This window comes from Podarcis melisellensis (genome assembly GCF_964234715.1).
Source record: "Podarcis melisellensis genome assembly, chromosome: 5".
Taxonomy (NCBI): domain Eukaryota; kingdom Metazoa; phylum Chordata; class Lepidosauria; order Squamata; family Lacertidae; genus Podarcis; species Podarcis melisellensis.
This window is the reverse complement of record NC_138537.1, coordinates 99,236,832-99,254,391: the sequence shown is the minus strand read 5'-3', so window position 1 is coordinate 99,254,391 and position 17,560 is coordinate 99,236,832. Positions and strand designations below refer to the sequence as shown.

The 17,560-nt window shown below is 47.3% G+C and overlaps 1 protein-coding gene across 1 annotated transcript in view; it reads right to left on the bottom strand.

Annotated features, from left to right (window-relative positions):
- Positions 1-9,746: 9,746 nt before the first annotated feature.
- The window catches only part of TTC38 (tetratricopeptide repeat domain 38), a 30,470-nt gene continuing 22,656 nt past the window's right edge, over positions 9,747-17,560 (bottom strand). The window contains exons 12-14 of the mRNA XM_081913343.1: positions 14,541-14,700; positions 13,114-13,187; positions 9,747-10,149 (exon numbers count right to left, since the gene is read on the bottom strand). Of these exons, the coding sequence (XP_081769469.1) occupies positions 10,056-10,149; positions 13,114-13,187; positions 14,541-14,700 (328 nt within the window). The 3' untranslated portion in view covers positions 9,747-10,055. The remainder of the gene's footprint in view (positions 10,150-13,113; positions 13,188-14,540; positions 14,701-17,560) is intronic.

Here is a 17,560-nt window from a genome sequence, read left to right as displayed (position 1 = left end):
CAGCTTTGTCCTTTCAGGAAAACACTAGCTTTATAGATGTACAACATGATAGGAGAGTCAAGGCTCAAATTAGGCCTTCATTCCTGAAGGGAGAATCTGTTTGCAGTAGTCTGGATGTATTGAGCATGACAAGAAAATGTGTTCACTAGTATTTCAACTGGGATCTTTCAAAAAAGGGGGAAATATGATAGTAAACTTTGTACACCAGGGTAAAAGACCCAGATTACAATTTGCTGTGATCTATCAGCATTCTCTGGAGTCTTGCTTGACCTCATATGGCTATTACCTAGCCATATTCAGAATATAATTGGAGTAATACATAATGCACATGATAAAAGGTTAGCAAATGGAGTCTGGTAGAAATATACTAAATCTACCATTTTCAATATAAAATAAAAATATTTTTAATTCTATAACCAATCCATTTGCAAAGGCAGATCTGAAGGTAGGGAATACGTGGGTGTCAGGGGCTCAGGAGCAGAGGCACAGGAGAGGGAGGAAATGGAGAGCGAGGGGGAGGAGTCCGAAGGAAACGTAAGCGATGACAGTGGTCCGAGGTCTCTGAGTCTTTCCAGCGAATCGGAAGACTCACAGAAAGGGGCTCCCATGGTCAGAGCAAGGGGGGTGCCTAGGGGGACACCCCAGGAAGAAGGGGCCAGAGGGGACTCAGAGAGCAGCAGTTGGAAATCAGGACCAGCTTCCCCACCAGAGCGCAGTAGGGGGGAGGAGTCCCAGGTATCGGGATCAGGCTGCTCACCGCCAGCGGGAGGAGATGAGTCAGGATTGGCCACGCCTCCATCGGAGAGCGAGGAAACGGTCGAGAGGAAGGTTGGAAGCTGGGCGCGCGCGCCAAGTTCAAATGTACAGGCGAGCGGCACAGTGGGTAGCCCGGATAGGGAGCCAGGTCCTAAAGCCCGCCGAAAGGAGGGACAGGAGTCAGGGGGGTCAGCGTCAGACAGGAGTCAGGGGGGTCAGCGTCAGAGGAGTCCAGGAAGGAGGAGACCCCGGGGGGCAGAAGGACCCAGAGGAGAAAGGAGCAACGGAAGAGGTGGAGTAAGGCTAGAGTCTTAAACTGGTGTACAGGGGGTGGAGACTCAGACGGAGCTTCGCCGATCTAGCTTCTAGACGTAGAGCTGCACGCTGCAGCTTGTAAATGGAAACTGAACTTCAATAAAGACTTTTGTACATTACTACCGGCTAGCGTTGGTCCTCTGTGAGCTGGGACCTGGAGGCAGCTCTGACAGTAAGCTCTGTCTCCTTTCACCAAGAACCTCGCAACGTGAGTGGACGCAGCGAGGGGCGAAGATTGGTGCTTCGCGAGCTCACAAAAGCAAGGCAAGATGACTACCGAACAGCAAATGGCAGCCCTGCAAAATGCAGTGACGCGACTCAACGAGGAGATAACTCGCATCCAGGAAGAGGGAAGACGAAGCAGCTGCTGCCTGCAGGGATCTCCAAGCCAGGTTGGAAGTGCTTACTAAGCAGGGGCTACCGGGACCCAAACCAGAGGGGATTGGGCTGGGGAAGAGAGGAGGCAGCCTTGTGTCTCATTTCGATGGGAATTTGCAGCAGTACCCTAACTTCCGAGCAGACGTGCTGTTTGCGCTGCAATTGCTGGATAAAGACTTTAGAGATGAGCAGGAGAGGGTGGGGTTTATATTATCTCATTTGCATGGAGAAGCTAAAGCGTGGCTGCGCAATCTGTGGAGAGATAAGGATCCGGCACTCCGAAGTGCGGATGCCTTCATTAAAGCGATGGATTCGTGTTTTTTATCAACAATAGACATTGATATCGCCAGAAGAGAGATACATGGGCTGAAACAAGGGAGAGCCACTGTGAGGCAGTATCATTCCCGCTTTTTTGCATTGGTGAATGCGCTGGGATGGGAGAAAGATTCAGCTGCAGTCAGAGACCTTTTCTGGGAAGGGTTGAATGGAGCTGTGAAAGACGAAATTGCAAGGGGGGAGAGACCCCAGAGCACTCAGGAAGTTGTTCAGAGGGCGCTGACGATTGGGGTGCGGCTGGAAGAGCGTCCCTGGAGCAAGGAAGAAGGGCGTTGGGGACGCACGCCAGCGAGAGCACCTCCCCTCTTTCCCAGGGATGCAGCGCGTGCGCAATCCACGCCTCCGCTGGGAGGGGGAGAGGAACCGATGGAGATTGGAGGCGCCAGGCTCAGTCAGCAACCAGAGCCCTAACACCGGGAGCAGTCAAAGCGAAGCCTCCTAGAGGGAACAGGAAGTGCTACATCTGCGACAGTGCTCAGCACATGGCGAAAGAGTGCCCCCAGAGGCTCCACAAGCACACTGCAGCCTCCGCAACAGTAACAGAAGCAGCTCAGCAGAGAGAACCACAGCAGGGAAATGACGAAGTCTGGCTGGAAGCAGCGGCACTGGGGCCCAGCCAGACGAGTCAGTGAAGCAGTCCCCAGAAATTTTGCAGCCCACAGACCCTCTCCCGCCCAAACCAGTGGTGCAACTCACTGCATCGCTCCAGCTACCCAATGGACTCACAATGGAAGTGCCCATTACCATTGACTCTGGTAGTAACGCAGACTTTATAGGACTGGATTTCATTAAGCAACACAGCATAGCGCTCCTGCCAGCCACGCTGCCCCTGAAGGTTGTCACGGTGGATGGCAGGGAATTGCTGGGGGGGCAGGTGGTAAAGCAAACGCCGCCGATGGTGATGCAGATTGGAAATCACCGGGAAGTCATCAGCTTCAATGTCACCCAACTGTCGGACACGCCTGTAGTACTGGGCATGAGTTGGCTGCACAGGCACAGCCCAGCATTGGCTTGGTACCAGTGCCAACTGACTTTCGGCTCCTCCTACTGTGAAGAACACTGCATTCTGCCTAGCCCGGAAGGGGAAGAGGATAACCCGCAGCTACAATTAGGCACGCTGCAAGCAGTGCCTCACAAGTACGCAGCGTTTTTGGAGGTTTTCTGCGAGAAGGAAGCGGACAAGCTACCTCCCCACAGGTCCTATGACTGCATGATTGACCTCCTGCCGGGGGCGACGCTGCCGACCGGGAAACTGTATTCCATGTCTGAAGACGAACTGCAGGAACTCAGGGAGTTCATAGATCACAACTTGAAGCGCGGTTTCATCCGGGAGTCCAAGGCAGTGGGGGGCAGTCCCGTATTCTTCGTGAAGAAAAAAGACACGCCCCAAAAAAGGCTGGTGGTGGACTATCGAATTTTAAACTCGAAAACCAAGCCCACGGCCTTCCCCATGCCCAAAATCGACGGCCTGCTCGCGACGGTGAGAAAAGGACGCGTTTTCACCAAGTTGGATCTGCGAGGGCCGTACAACCTTATTCGAATACGGGAGGGCGACGAGTGGAAGATGGCCATGTTCACGCCCCTGGGCACCTATGAATACAGAGTTATGCCGTTTGGATTACAAAATGGCTCCCACTGTTTTCAAGCCTTCATGCATCACGTGTTAGCGGGACTCCTCTACAAAAAGTGCGTCTGCTTCCTGGACGACATCCTGATATTCTCAGAATCGCAGGAGGCTCATGAGAGGGACGTCAAGGAAGTTGTGCAGAGACTGCAGGAGCACAGACTGTACGCCAAGCTGGAGAAGTGCCAGTTCGACATGACGGAGGTGGATTTCCTGGGCTACAAATTATCGGACAAGGGGCTCGCCATGGACAGCGCCAAGGTTCGCTCAGTGTTGGACTGGAAGAGCCCGCGCAATCGGAAGGAGGTCCAGCGGTTTGTCGGCTTTGCAAACTTTTATCGCAAGTTCATCAAGGGGTTCGCTATGCAGACGGCGGCCATTACTGACACGCTCAGCTCCAAGAAGAAGAAGTTCATCTGGACGGAGCAGGCGGAGCAGTCCTTTCAGAAACTCAAGCGTCTCTTCTCGTCCGAAGAGCAGCTACTGCATGTGAATCCCAGCAGACCGATGAGGGTTGAAACGGACGCCTCAGACAGGGCCGTGGGAGCAGTCCTGTTGCAGCAAGACCCGCATGGGGACTGGAGGCCGTACGCCTTCTACTCCAGGAAGCTCAGCAAGTCGGAGCAGAACTACACCATCTGGGACAGGGAGTTGCTGGCCATTCATGCAGCATTCAAGGCGTGGCGGCACTTCCTTATCGGAGCCAAACACACAGTGCAGGTCCGCACTGACCATAAGAACCTGGAGTACTGGCGCACGGCAAGGTTCCTGAACCAGAGGCACATACGCTGGGCGGAGTTCTTTGCGGATTTCGACTTCAAAATAGAGTACATCCCAGGAGACAACAACGTCATGGCGGATGCACTGTCCAGGAAGCCGCAATACCTCGAGGAGGCGGCTCCGGCGGCGGCCAAGCACATTTTCGCACCGAAAGCGTGGGCGTGTGCTTCGGCAACCGTGGACCTGGATGCTGTACGTCGCGCGCTGCAGGAGGACCCCTTCGCACAAGTCAAGATGGAGGTGGTGCACAGTGGCAAGGCGAAGGACGACGAGTTCCAGATACGCGACGGATTGCTCATCCGCAAAGGGGCCCTCTACGTACCGGGGGACAACCTCCGCGCGAAGGTACTGCAGCAGTTGCACGACGCACCCACCGCCGGGCACTTCGGCAAAGAGAAGACTGTAGAATTGCTAGCCAGAGACTTTTGGTGGCCCAAGATGCGGGGGGAAGTCGCGGATTACGTCTCGAGGTGCGACACCTGCCAAAGGGCCAAGCCAGTGCACAAACCGCCGGCGGGACTGCTGGAACCGCTGCAGACTCCGCTCGAACCGTGGGAGAGGGTGGCCCTGGACTTTGTCACGGATCTACCCAGCTCGCGGGGCAAGACAGCAGTTCTAGTGGTGGTGGACATGTTCACCAAAATGGCCCACTTCATTCCGTGCGCGAAGGTGGCCACAGCGGAACAGACCGCCAAACTGTTCATAGACCACATGTTCAAGGTTCACGGTCTACCACGGTCTATCCTGTCTGACCGGGGGCGACAGTTCATCTCGAACTTCTGGCAGAAGTTGATGGGCATCCTGAACGTCAAGATCAACCTAGCGTCGGCGAGACACCCGCAGACCAACGGACAAGCGGAGTGGGTCAACGCCATCATGCAGCAGTACCTGAGATGCTACGCGAATCAGCAGCCTGCGACATGGGTGGACTACCTGCCGCTCGCCGAGTTCGCCTACAACAACATGAAGCACGTGTCCACGGGGGTGACACCGTTCTTCGCCAACAATGGGAGGCATCCCAGAACCTTCCCGGGATTAGAGAGAGTGGGGGAGGGGGAGCCACAGGCAGCGGACGCCTTCGCGTCAGAGTTGCAGGAGGTCCACGAACAGCTCCGAAGGCAGTTAGAACTAGCAAAGCACGCATACAAACTACAGGCTGACAAACACAGAAGGGCTGGGGAAAACATACAGGAGGGAGACTGGGTTTGGTTAGCAGCCCAGGCAGTGCCGGCCAGATCGTTAGCGAAGAAGAAGCTCGGACATAAGCAGCTAGGGCCTTACCAAGTCGAGGCACAGGTCAATCCAGTGGCCTTCCGGTTGACACTTCCGGAGGGATCCAGAATGCACCCGGTCTTTCATAGATCAGTGCTCACGCCCTACAAGGCACCTCACAGATTTCAGGAGCCAGGGACGGCACCAGACCCACTCAGGGAAACGCCCACAGAGGGGGGGTCGCCAAGGGGGGAGCCCATCAACGTGGTCACAGAGATTTTAGACTCGAGATGGGGGGAAGAGGGGGTTGAGTATCTCCTCGCCAGGGAAGGTACCCCGGCAAGCACCAACAGCTGGGTGCCGTACTATGAGGTGGAGGAGCACTACCTCAAGGACGAGTTCCACGCACTCTTCCCACACAGACCTATGCCGGCAGATTATTTCGACGAATATCTTTTCACACCCACACTTTCAGCCAGCACGTTCCAGGGGTTCTCATCAGACGAGGAACCGGCAATAGACACACGTTCCCCGGAGGGATCACCCTTGGGGTTTGCCTCAGACCGCTCTTATTGGTGGGACGATCGACCGGAGGAGCAGTGGTGCAGGAAGTGGCTGGAGGGTCCCTGGCAGGCAACATCCCCCGAGGAGACCGGGGGAGAGACGGACATGGACGCGTTGGGAGAGGACCTTGGGTTCGAGCACGGAGGCAAAGAGATGGAAGCAGAGGAGATCGATGTCGACGAGAACATGGAGGACAATCCGGACTTATCCGGCTGGATGCACGCCACGGGGGACGAACTGTATCCGGCACTCACCCCCACAACGATGGAGCGCCCAGTACCCACACCTGAAGGAGGTGGGAAGGGGGGGCTTCGAGGGGGGGATGGATGTCAGGGGCTCAGGAGCAGAAGCACAGGAAAGGGAGGAAATGGAGAGCGAGGGGGAGGAGTCCGAAGGAAACGTAAGCGATGACAGTGGTCCGAGGTCTCTGAGTCTTTCCAGCGAATCGGAAGACTCACAGAAAGGGGCTCCCATGGTCAGAGCAAGGGGGGTGCCTAGGGGGACACCCCAGGAAGAAGGGGCCAGAGGGGACTCAGAGAGCAGCAGTTGGAAATCAGGACCAGCTTCCCCACCAGAGCGCAGTAGGGGGGAGGAGTCCCAGGTATCGGGATCAGGCTGCTCACCGCCAGCGGGAGGAGATGAGTCAGGATTGGCCACGCCTCCATCGGAGAGCGAGGAAACGGTCGAGAGGAAGGTTGGAAGCTGGGCGCGCGCGCCAAGTTCAAATGTACAGGCGAGCGGCACAGTGGGTAGCCCGGATAGGGAGCCAGGTCCTAAAGCCCGCCGAAAGGAGGGACAGGAGTCAGGGGGGTCAGCGTCAGAGGAGTCCAGGAAGGAGGAGACCCCGGGGGGCAGAAGGACCCAGAGGAGAAAGGAGCGACGGAAGAGGTGGAGTAAGGCTAGAGTCTTAAACTGGTGTACAGGGGGTGGAGACTCAGACGGAGCTTCGCCGATCTAGCTTCTAGACGTAGAGCTGCACGCTGCAGCTTGTAAATGGAAACTGAACTTCAATAAATACTTTTGTACATTACTACCGGCTAGCGTTGGTCCTCTGTGAGCTGGGACCTGGAGGCAGCTCTGACAGTGGGCTCCTATATTAGCTCCTTCAATCTCACCATGGATACTTTTTGTACTGCATCCACTTTTCTTAGATGACAGGAAGAGAACTTCAGAAAGTGAGAGAACAAATGAGAAAAATTGGAATGCAGGGTGTAAACTGGCTTTACAGTCAACAAATACAGGCGACTCTCCACTTTCACAGGGGTTACGTTCTAGGCAACACACACTAAAACACCTCCAAGTGCCCTCTCTGCTGCTTTCTTGGATCGAGACCAAAAATAATGTGTCCAAAAAACCCCCACCTCAACTAGAATTGAAGCTCTGGGGCCGTCTGGAGAACGTGAAGGAAAGCTGCTGCTGCCGCCGCCGTCTCTGTGCTATTCCCCCCCCCCATCAGCTGTTGGGCAGGGAAGCTGAGCAGCCTCAAGAAAGCCCTGCTGCCCCTCAGGTCTCTCTGGGGTTTCCTCCAGCCCCACTGAAGTCGTCTTGGGGCTCTGGGGAGGGCCTTCTCACAAGCCACAAGGACACTCCAGTGCTCTCCCTCCATTTCCAGGTCGGAATCTATTTCCTGGCACTGCACATATACATGGTCATGCACACATTGATCACGCATAAGTGGAGGGGTCACCTGGAGTGTCTTAAATCACACCCTGAGGTTAAACTGCAAAGTACCTTTTACTTTATTGGAAAATTTGATGAACATACCAAAAAATCTTTATCTACACTTATCAAATAATGAGTTAACAATTGGAGGATGTAACTCCTTGAAACATCGGTGGGAATGAGATAGCAGAGGTAGATTGGAATAATTTGTGGACTAAAACACCACTAAAATCAGTATCTAAACTCTGATATGAGAAAATACATATAAATTATTACATGGGTGGCATTTGACACCATTACAGTGTTATTGTTGTTATTTAGTCGTTTAGTCGTGTCCGACTCTTCGTGACCCCATGGACCAGAACATATTGAATGTACCACAAGTTTGGGAACTATTTTTAAAGAAGGGCAATCTGACCTTTGCTATAAAGAACCATTTACTTTTTTAGTAGCAGCATGCCTACTAGTGGCACAGAATGGGAAACAATTGGCACACCAGTGTATTTCTCATTGGGGGAAAAAGTATGGTTTATTGCTGTATGAGAAAAATTAAAGAGATTACATGCATTGTATTATTCAATATATGTGATATCTTTGTTAATTTTTTAATATAGATTTTGTTGAACTTTTGCATCCTTATATAAAATACTGATAACCCTTCTTGTAATGGTTATATATTGGAAATCAATAAATCTCTTTTTTTAAAAAAAATCCCAACCCACAAGTAATCTCTGTATCTTTACAGTCAAGACTAGACAGTAAGAGCAGCCTTGTCTCTTACCCTTCTTCCTCTAGAAACTGTACTTTGTCCTTATTACCACATTCAAAAGAGATGCTGGTGATTTTATCACTACATATACTACATACTGTATATATATATATAGTATTATTTTTTAGTGCCCAAACAGGATTAGTTTTTGCAAGGTGTTAAGTGTTAATAAAAAAGAAATTCTGGGCCTCTTCAGATGAGCACTTGTAAAATGCTGCTCCCACATCATCTGAGTATTCTCATGCTATCCATGCGTCACAGGAAGGCAGCACACGGCAGTTCTCAGACCACAAACCTAATGATGTAGGAAGAAGCGCATAAAGTGCGAGGAGCTGGTGCAAAAAAAGAAATGAAAAAAAGAACCACTGGAAGATCATATTTATATGCTCATCAAATTTTATCTGTTGCTCTGAATGAGAGCTGCTGCTGAACTGTACATCCAAAAATTAAATTTTGTTAAAGAACTGTTTCATTTCTACCCTGGGAAGCAGCAATTATAGTGACAAATTTCCATTCCATTAATGAATTACATAAAATGTTCATTGTCCAAATTGTATGGTAAGATGGGCACAGGTAATGTCATTCAAACGGAAACATGGAGGTGTTTGTGGTCAATGGGAAACAATTTTTATGCATAAACAGAAGATAAAATTATTAATAAAATTATAGTTTGCATAATTATTCCAGTACCGCTCCCCCGCCAAAGCATGATTAACAAACATTCACTACAATTCTGGGTATTGAATGTTTTGCGAAAAACAAGTTATTTTTACTACATGGCAGCAATTCCTAGTCATAAAAATATTGTTGGAAATTACAGGCATTAATGAAAAAAAATGTTATTCTATCAGATCCGATCCACAGTTGCTCTTGTTGATTTACACACAATTTAGTTAAGAAGAGAACATTGTAGCTATAGGATAACATTTTCCAGTTTGGAAATGATAAGAGAGCAGGGAAATAACGTAAAGCAACTATTGCCATAATCCCCACCCCCCACCAAATGAAAGAAAACACTTCCATACTCCAAGGTTGTCCACAAGATATATTCACAAGCATACCCAAGGCACTTTTGGAGGTACCATGTGGAAAAATTTGTATTACAAAATTTTTGTATACAACCTGTAGTCCCCAAACTATTAGTTGCATACAACTTCATCCCATGCTAGTCTGGAAACAGCAGTACAGTCATAAATAAATACGCTTTAGGATAAGTATTTTTGGGTTGCGCTCTGCCGGAAACCCGGAAGTAACGGAGTGCATTACTTCTGGGTTTTGCCGCTCGCGCATGCGCAGACGGTCAAAATGACATCATGTGCATGTGCGGAAGCGGCAAAACGCGACCCGTGCAAATGCGTCTTACGTTCTGTTCAGGATGTGAACAGGACACCGGAACGGATCCCATTTGCATCCCAAGGTACCACTGTAACCTTAAAAAAGAATCTTCCTGCAGCTATCCCCTTTGCCTTTCTAAATAGATATGGGAGCCATTTACTTTGAACAGTTCAAGAAAGCAACGTTATGAAAGTGGTGCAAAAGCTGAAGTGAAAAAATGCAGCATAGTGTCTCCTCAATGTGGTTTGCTTCTTGCCATAATAGGAAATTGTTGATTAGTAAAGCTGATGACGAATCTGTTGAGCAGCAAGGCTTTTCCAAGGTTTATCCCAGAGCATGAAGGGCTGTGGTCTTCCGCAACAGTCGCTCAGTCAATGGTGAATTTGGTCTCAGCTCATCACGTTCTAGAAGGAGGCACCTGAAGGTGAAGAGTATAAATAATAATAAATAATAATAATAATAATAATAATAATAATAATAATAATAATAATAATAATAAATTTATCTGCTGCCCATCTGCCTGGGGTGCGGCAGCCACTCTGGGTGGCTCCCAACAAAAAATAGTAAAAACACAATACAGCATCAAACACTAAAACTTCCCTGAACAGAATCCTTTGACTGGTCAATGGTCATCTAAGTTAACAGGCCCACTCCATTGTTACTGTTTTTTGTAAAAGCCTCTCCATTAAGAGCTCAAGTTACTTAGTTTAATGCTTTTGAGAACTGCATCCCATAAGAAGCTCCAAAGTGATTTATATAGTAATAAAAATCACGTTAGGAGCAGTGCTACCTTACCACTGCATCTTATCGATATTTCATCTACATTTGTGAAACAAACAAAAACCACTAATGATAAAGCACTTACCAATTCTATGACACTAAATTCAAGAGTAGAAGATGTACTACAGTGGTACCTCCAGTTACGACTTTAATTCGTTCTGGAGGTCCGTTCTCAGCCCAAAACCACACGTAACAAGAGGGACGCTTTCACTAATGGCGTCTCCCGCTGCTTGGGGCCCTCTGGTATATTATAGCAAACATTTATTTTATTTATAATTTTTATTTGCAATATTGATATTACACACATACAAAAAGAAATACAGTTATACAAATAATACAAATTACCTTAACTAACATGTACCCAAAAATGAATAATAAAAAGAAAAATACAAAAATACAAAAAAGAAAAAGTAGGAAAAGAAAAAATAAAAATATCAAAAGAAAAAGAAAAAAGAGGAAAAAAATTGACTTCCTTCAACTACTACATGGTTCCCATAATCTCATATTTTTGGTTGTCTGTAATCATTTTAAACTTTGTGGAGAGATAATTTGTTTACCTGTGGAGTTTTTAATCTAGACTGAGCCAATCGTAATTTAAGGAACCTACCTTCTTCATATAATTTATAAAGACATCCCATTCTCTCCTGATTTTTTCATTTGATTGATTTCTTACTATTTCAGTTAGTTTCGCCAATTCAAAATATTTGCTTAATTTTAGTAACTATTCGCCTTTTGTTGGAATTGTATTGCTTTTCCAGTATTTTGCAATTGTAATATTATAGTAATCATGACAAAATGCGTTCTTGAGGGTATTGTGACACAGAACCACTTTTAATGTTCCAGAAAAGCAGGGCGAGATAAACTGTGAGCGAAATATAATGCTTAGCTTCTTCTTTCCAAGTCTCTTTGAAAAGAGAGAAATGTGTGTTGTCAGAATGTCATGTACAAGATCTACACTTCTCTGCTTTGAGTGGGACGTGGTGAGAAGGGAGGAAGTGCAGACCACGCAATCTTTCCTCTTCTGCTTCTTTTTTGGAGTGTTTAGAATGGCTCACAGTGATGCTTCCTCCCCACTCAAAGTGCTTCTCTCCCGGCAAGTCAGGGGACAGCCAGCCCTATCAGACAACAGTGCACTGAGTCAGCGAGATCAAAACTTACTAGTTCTGTTGGGTGCCAGGACTGAGTAGTGGACCTAGCCTGTGCTGGATGAGGACAAAACCCTCCCTGGAACACCTGAGAGACCAGGGGCAATGGAGCAAGTTGGAACCAAAGGTGTGAACCAGAGAACTCTTCCTAGTTTCCTGCTGGAAACATATCTCCATATATATCATCCATAAGGAAAAAGAGAGAAAGACACAACACAATGGCAATGTGTTGAATTGCCTAGAAGGCATGATAAAAAAGCCCATGGCAGAAAAGGAGAAAGGGCGTTGAGTTTTGTTTTCTTACAGGATAAGCATATGGAGAGCAGCTTTCACCAGCCTGGTGCCTGGTCGGCAGGTTCTATCAGCTTCCCTCCCGTATTGTAATAGAACTTTGTCAATGCCCCGGAGGGTTTTCTGTGCTTTGAGCTTCATTGCAGAGTACACCCAGATATCTAAGTTTGTTCTATAGACTGCTGATCCAAGCACCATCTGTAACTAGGATTGTGCCTGCCAAAAATGACAATCTATAGACAGACCTTCCTGTTTACAGTAAATGTTGAACACCTCCAAGAGATTTTTGAGACTCAGTTGGGAAGAGAGAGGATCACTAAATCACTTTCATACATAAATATGGAGATCTTTCTCTTCCTAATATTACTGGAGAGGGGGAGTTTGCATTGGCTAAATAAGGCACCAAATCATTAATATAAAAGTTAAAGAGAGTGGAAGCCAGAATGTGACTGTGCTTTACTCCTTGTGATATTTTAAAAGCATCAGTCAAACCACCACTTAAACCAGGGGTCAGCAAGGTTTACCAGGCATGGGCCGGATCACTCCCACGGAGATTGTCTGTGGGCCGGACCAGCGCAGGGCGACACTGGAAATCACATCTGCGCATGTCTGTGGCACCAGAAATCACTTCTGTGCATGCCCAGACGCCAAAAATCGCACCTGCGCAGAAGTGATTTGCGGCACCTGGGCATGTGCAGAAGTGATTTCTGGTATCTGCATGTGCACAGATGTGATTTCCGGTGCCGCTCAGCGAGTCCCCATGCCGCACATTGGTTTAGCACAGCATGCACAGGACTTGATGAGCGGGCAGCTCGTGGGTCAGTAAAATGGTCTTTGTGGGCCGGATCTGGCCCATGGGCCGCACGTTGCCGACCCCTGATTTAAACCTACTCTGACCCTCAATTCTGTGTTGCTGTATAGTTATTAGATCAATAGCAGAAGTCTGCAGCTGATGGCTAACATAAACAGAATATTCACATTCCCCCTAAGGGGATACAAACAGGTAGGGCCGCCATAGTTTCAATAGAACAAAATTGCTTCAACTGGGCAGATTCCATCCTTCCTCCCTTCACTGGCCATTGCCACCCACCACCCACATTTATACATCCCAATGCTTAATTCAAGCAATAATCAGAAATTTGTATTTTTCAGAAGGTGGCACTTACCTAGCAAGTTTTTGGTTAGCTTTAGATTTACATTTCAAAGCAGCATGAATCAGTAACTGGGCAAAAATATCTCTCTGGAAAAAAGAGAACAGCATAAGATAAGTTATGGGGGATTGGCATTGGGAGAGAAATCCCAATTGCTAACCATTTATCCATAACTATAGTTTGGATTTGCTACTGTTTTTGTGTTCACTTCCCTGTTAGTTCCTTTAAATACCACATGGAACAGTAAATTAATATTGCAGCCCAAATTCCCTGAGTACATTGCTGGTAAAGTGATTTAACAAAGGCCACCAAGGGCTCATTTTGCCATCAATGAATACCAGACAATACAAATTTGCTTCTGTTATATAGTACCTGTCAGGCATGCCAAGTAGAAGGGGCCCCTCAAAATTTTCAATGAAGGGGACACTCCTCACAAAGTTCTGGTGATGTCAGCACACTAGGAGGCATGCATGCATGGCACAACCACACTGCAGGATATACTGACATCATGTATGCACACAGCAGGGTGTGCTCACGTCATGTGCACACTCCATGGGGAATGCATACATTGCATGCTGACATCGCGCGGGGTCAAGGCAGTGCACGTGATACCTATTGCCACTGATCATAGGGAAACAGAGTAAGACGGAAATTGTTGGGGAAGATCGGACTGTATATCAACTATCTGTTATATTTGGTATATGGGTGTAAGCTGCGAAACAGGTAAGTGCCGGCTCAGGTCACCAGATGGCTCAGGAGAGCAAGCAATACAAAATGCTTTATATACTCAAACATTCCAAATGCACCATTCATGCAACTACTCATTGATGCAGGGGTTATATTCCAAGGCATCACGTGTGAAATCGTGTATATTGGGAACACCATTGAAAAAGCCTGAAAATACTCTCTAAACCCCTGGAAACCCTTTAAAAACCCTCTTGCTCAATCACCTTGCTCAAGAATGGAAGATTTGAGACTGGGCCATATTGACCAGGTCCAAAGATGCTTTTTAAGAGGCGGCTTAATAACTGCCTTTTCATAGCATTCAGAGGGTGGCAGCATTTGCCCTCGGTGATCATCTTTCAACCAGTGTGAAAGAATGGTTGCTTATTATGTCTACATTTGTAGACATATGAAGTCTACATATGAAGAGACTATGAAGTAGAATGGGAGCAGCTTTTAGCAGGAAAACATACCTTTAGCTAGGGGGAGCTCAGGCTGTCAAGCTCTGGGCATCTATGGAGCCACAGAACAGTTCTGACATGGAGTACTCAACTAACCCTAATACAATGACTCTCTTTAGAACTTGTTTTCAAAGCTGAAGCTATGCCTTCACTGTGCCCTCAGCCACAACTCTGGCCTCCATTCTTCATGCTTTAATGTCACTCCACCAACTATGAACAGAACAGTCAACAAACTGAACATTTAAAAAATGCCCTCACCTGAGCATTGCTCCCTCCTATTTCGACAATTTGGTAGCGAATGGGATACAGTAATTCCACTGCCTTGTCATAATTGCCATTATCAAACTCTACAAATGCTTTCAAAAGAGGCAGCCCTAATTTTGGAACTAAGTTTAGCTCATGGTTTTCATCAGGTTCCCTGGAGAAGAGAAAGAGAGGGAGAAGAGAAAAAAGTAGATCAAAATATTTATAAACCAATAAGTTGTTGGTGAATTTGCACATCCAGATACTCAGAACTCTGGCAGAAAACTGAAGACCTATTTAACAAAACGGTCCAGAATATAATTACTGTAGGAATTGTGTTGTAACTGGGCTGCTTTATTTTACCTGGATGGTATTACACCACCAACCTGATGCATCAGTTTATATCTTTAAGCAGTTTATATACAGCTGTTAAGCAACACTCAATTTTGTTTGACAAAATAATACCTAATCAACACTTCAGTATGGTGTGGTGTGCACTGACAACATCTTAAAAGCATCGCACGGAGACACACACTTGGGACACATGGAAGATAATGAGATGCTGGGAAGCTCCCCTGGACTTATGGGACAAAATGCCACAGTATCTAATTTGCTAATCAATTCCAATTCCCCTGAGGGGTCTTCCTCTGAAACTTTTAAAAATTAACTTTAAGGTCCGCTGCAATATGTTGTGGGAGAAAGAAATGCTTCCCAAGCAGATTTCCGAGTGTTCCCTTTTCAAATATCTCAACTGCATCTGTCTATCTTCATATACAGTGGTACCTCGGGTTACATACGCTTCAGGTTACAGACTCCGCTAACCCAGAAATAGTGCTTCAGGTTAAGCTTTGCTTCCGGATGAAAACAGAAATCGTGCTCCGGCAGCGTGGCAGCAGCAGGAGGCCCCATTAGCTAAAGTAGTCCTTCAGGTTAAGAACAGTTTCAGGTTAAAAATGGACCTCCGGAACGAATTAAGTTCTTAACCCAAGCTATCACTGTACAGATCAACCTGCTTGGGCTTCTGGAGGGACATTGTTGGCAGACAATGATATATATTACATCAGAAGATGCACAGATGATTAAGCCCGTAATGCGATGGTTATTGTTCAGTTCCACAATAGTACTGGAATGCTTTGACTTGCTCCCTTATTTATACTAGCCATCTTGCAATGGCTATTTATCACCAGTGGCTAGTTGGGGCACATTTTACTCATTTGTTTATATTTCGTATCCCGTTTTGCAGAGATTGCACAGCATTGACTCTTGCATTGTTTGGAATTTTGGCCTCATTGTGTGTGTTTGTTTTTAAAGGCACCTTGACCAGGTATTCATTATTTACCCATCTTGGTGATAATTTTATGTATCTGATTAAATGGCTCTGGCCCAAAATGCTTATGTTGGGTTCAGGGCGTTGTGGGCAGTTCCCCAGCACAGGGTGCTGATGCGAGGGGGTGCAAAATTGAGAAGATCAATAACAGAAGTTCCATTTGGGGGCACAAAATTTTGGCCTTGCACAGGGCACCGTATTACAGAAGATTACCAAAGTCTGCCCTGACACCACAGTAAACCTTACAGCATCTTCAAGCAGTATCTTCAAGCAGCAACAAGCTATCACTTTTGAATCTCTGTTCTGGGTTCAGATAGCAAGGGCACAATGTAAGGGAGGCTGCTCTACCCCTCAGCTTGGGTCTTCCTCCCACTGCATGGCCTGAGTGCCTTTCTGAGAGAACTGCATTACTTGCCTGCTAGGGCTTAGCATTAAATTGGGCAACAGAGAAATTCCCATAATTTCATAGAATCATAGAGTTGGAAGAGACCAGGGCAAATCACCTCCAAGTCCCCTTACCCCTCAGGTGCTACCTGGACCACTGGCTGCCACCACTCTTCCTCATCCAGCCAGTCCTGAGACTAGCCTTCAAGAGCACAGAATCATAGAATCACAGAGTTGGAAGAGACCCCAAGGGCCATCGAGTCCAGCCCCCTGCCAAGCAGGAAACACCATCAGAGCACTCCTGACATATGGTTGTCAAGCCTCTGCTTAAAGACCTCCAAAGAAGGAGACTCCACCACACTCCTTGGCAGCAAATTCCACTGTCGAACAGCTCTTACTGTCAGGAAGCTCTTCCTAATGTTTAGGTGGAATCTTCTTTCTTGTAGTTTGGATCCATTGCTCCGTGTCCGCTTCTCTGGAGCAGCAGAAAACAACCTTTCTCCCTCCTCTATCTGACATCCTTTTATATATTTGAACATGGCTATCATATCACCCCTTAACCTCCTCTTCTCCAGGCTAAACATGCCCAGCTCCCTTAGCCGTTCCTCATAAGGCATCGTTTCCAGGCCTTTGACCATTTTGGTTGCCCTCCTCTGGACACGTTCCAGTTTGTCAGTGTCCTTCTTGAACTGTGGTGCCCAGAACTGGACACAGTACTCCAGGTGAGGTCTGACCAGAGCAGAATACAGTGGCACTATTACTTCTCTTGATCTAGATGCTATACTCCTATTGATGCAGCCCAGAATTGCATTGGCTTTTTTAGCTGCCGCGTCACACTGTTGGCTCATGTCAAGTTTGTGGTCAACCAAGACTCCTAGATCCTTTTCACATGTACTGCTCTCAAGCCAGGTGTCACCCATCTTGTATTTGTACCTCTCATTTTTTAGATGACATCTTACTGTATTGTGCTTATTTTTTTCCTTCTTGTGCTTGTGCTGAGCTTTCATGGTATTTCTGGGCTATACATCTAAAACAAGCAAACTAACCATTTCCCAACACATCTGTTTTGTACCCGCTGATAGCAAGTATGAGAGTAACAGCCAAATCCTATCCCCTCCTGCAGCAGAGAAAGCATCCCATTTGAGATAGAGAGGGTAGACATGTCTCACTCAGCTCCACTTGGCTCTAAATACAAAAAAAGATCTCCTTGTAGATTCTCCTAGCGTGAAGCTAGGTTGGGCAGGGGTTAGGTGCAAGGTTGCCCTCAACCCTTTGCGCATCTTCTTGAAGTCTGGCAGCTCCATCTTTACATTGAGTAGAAACT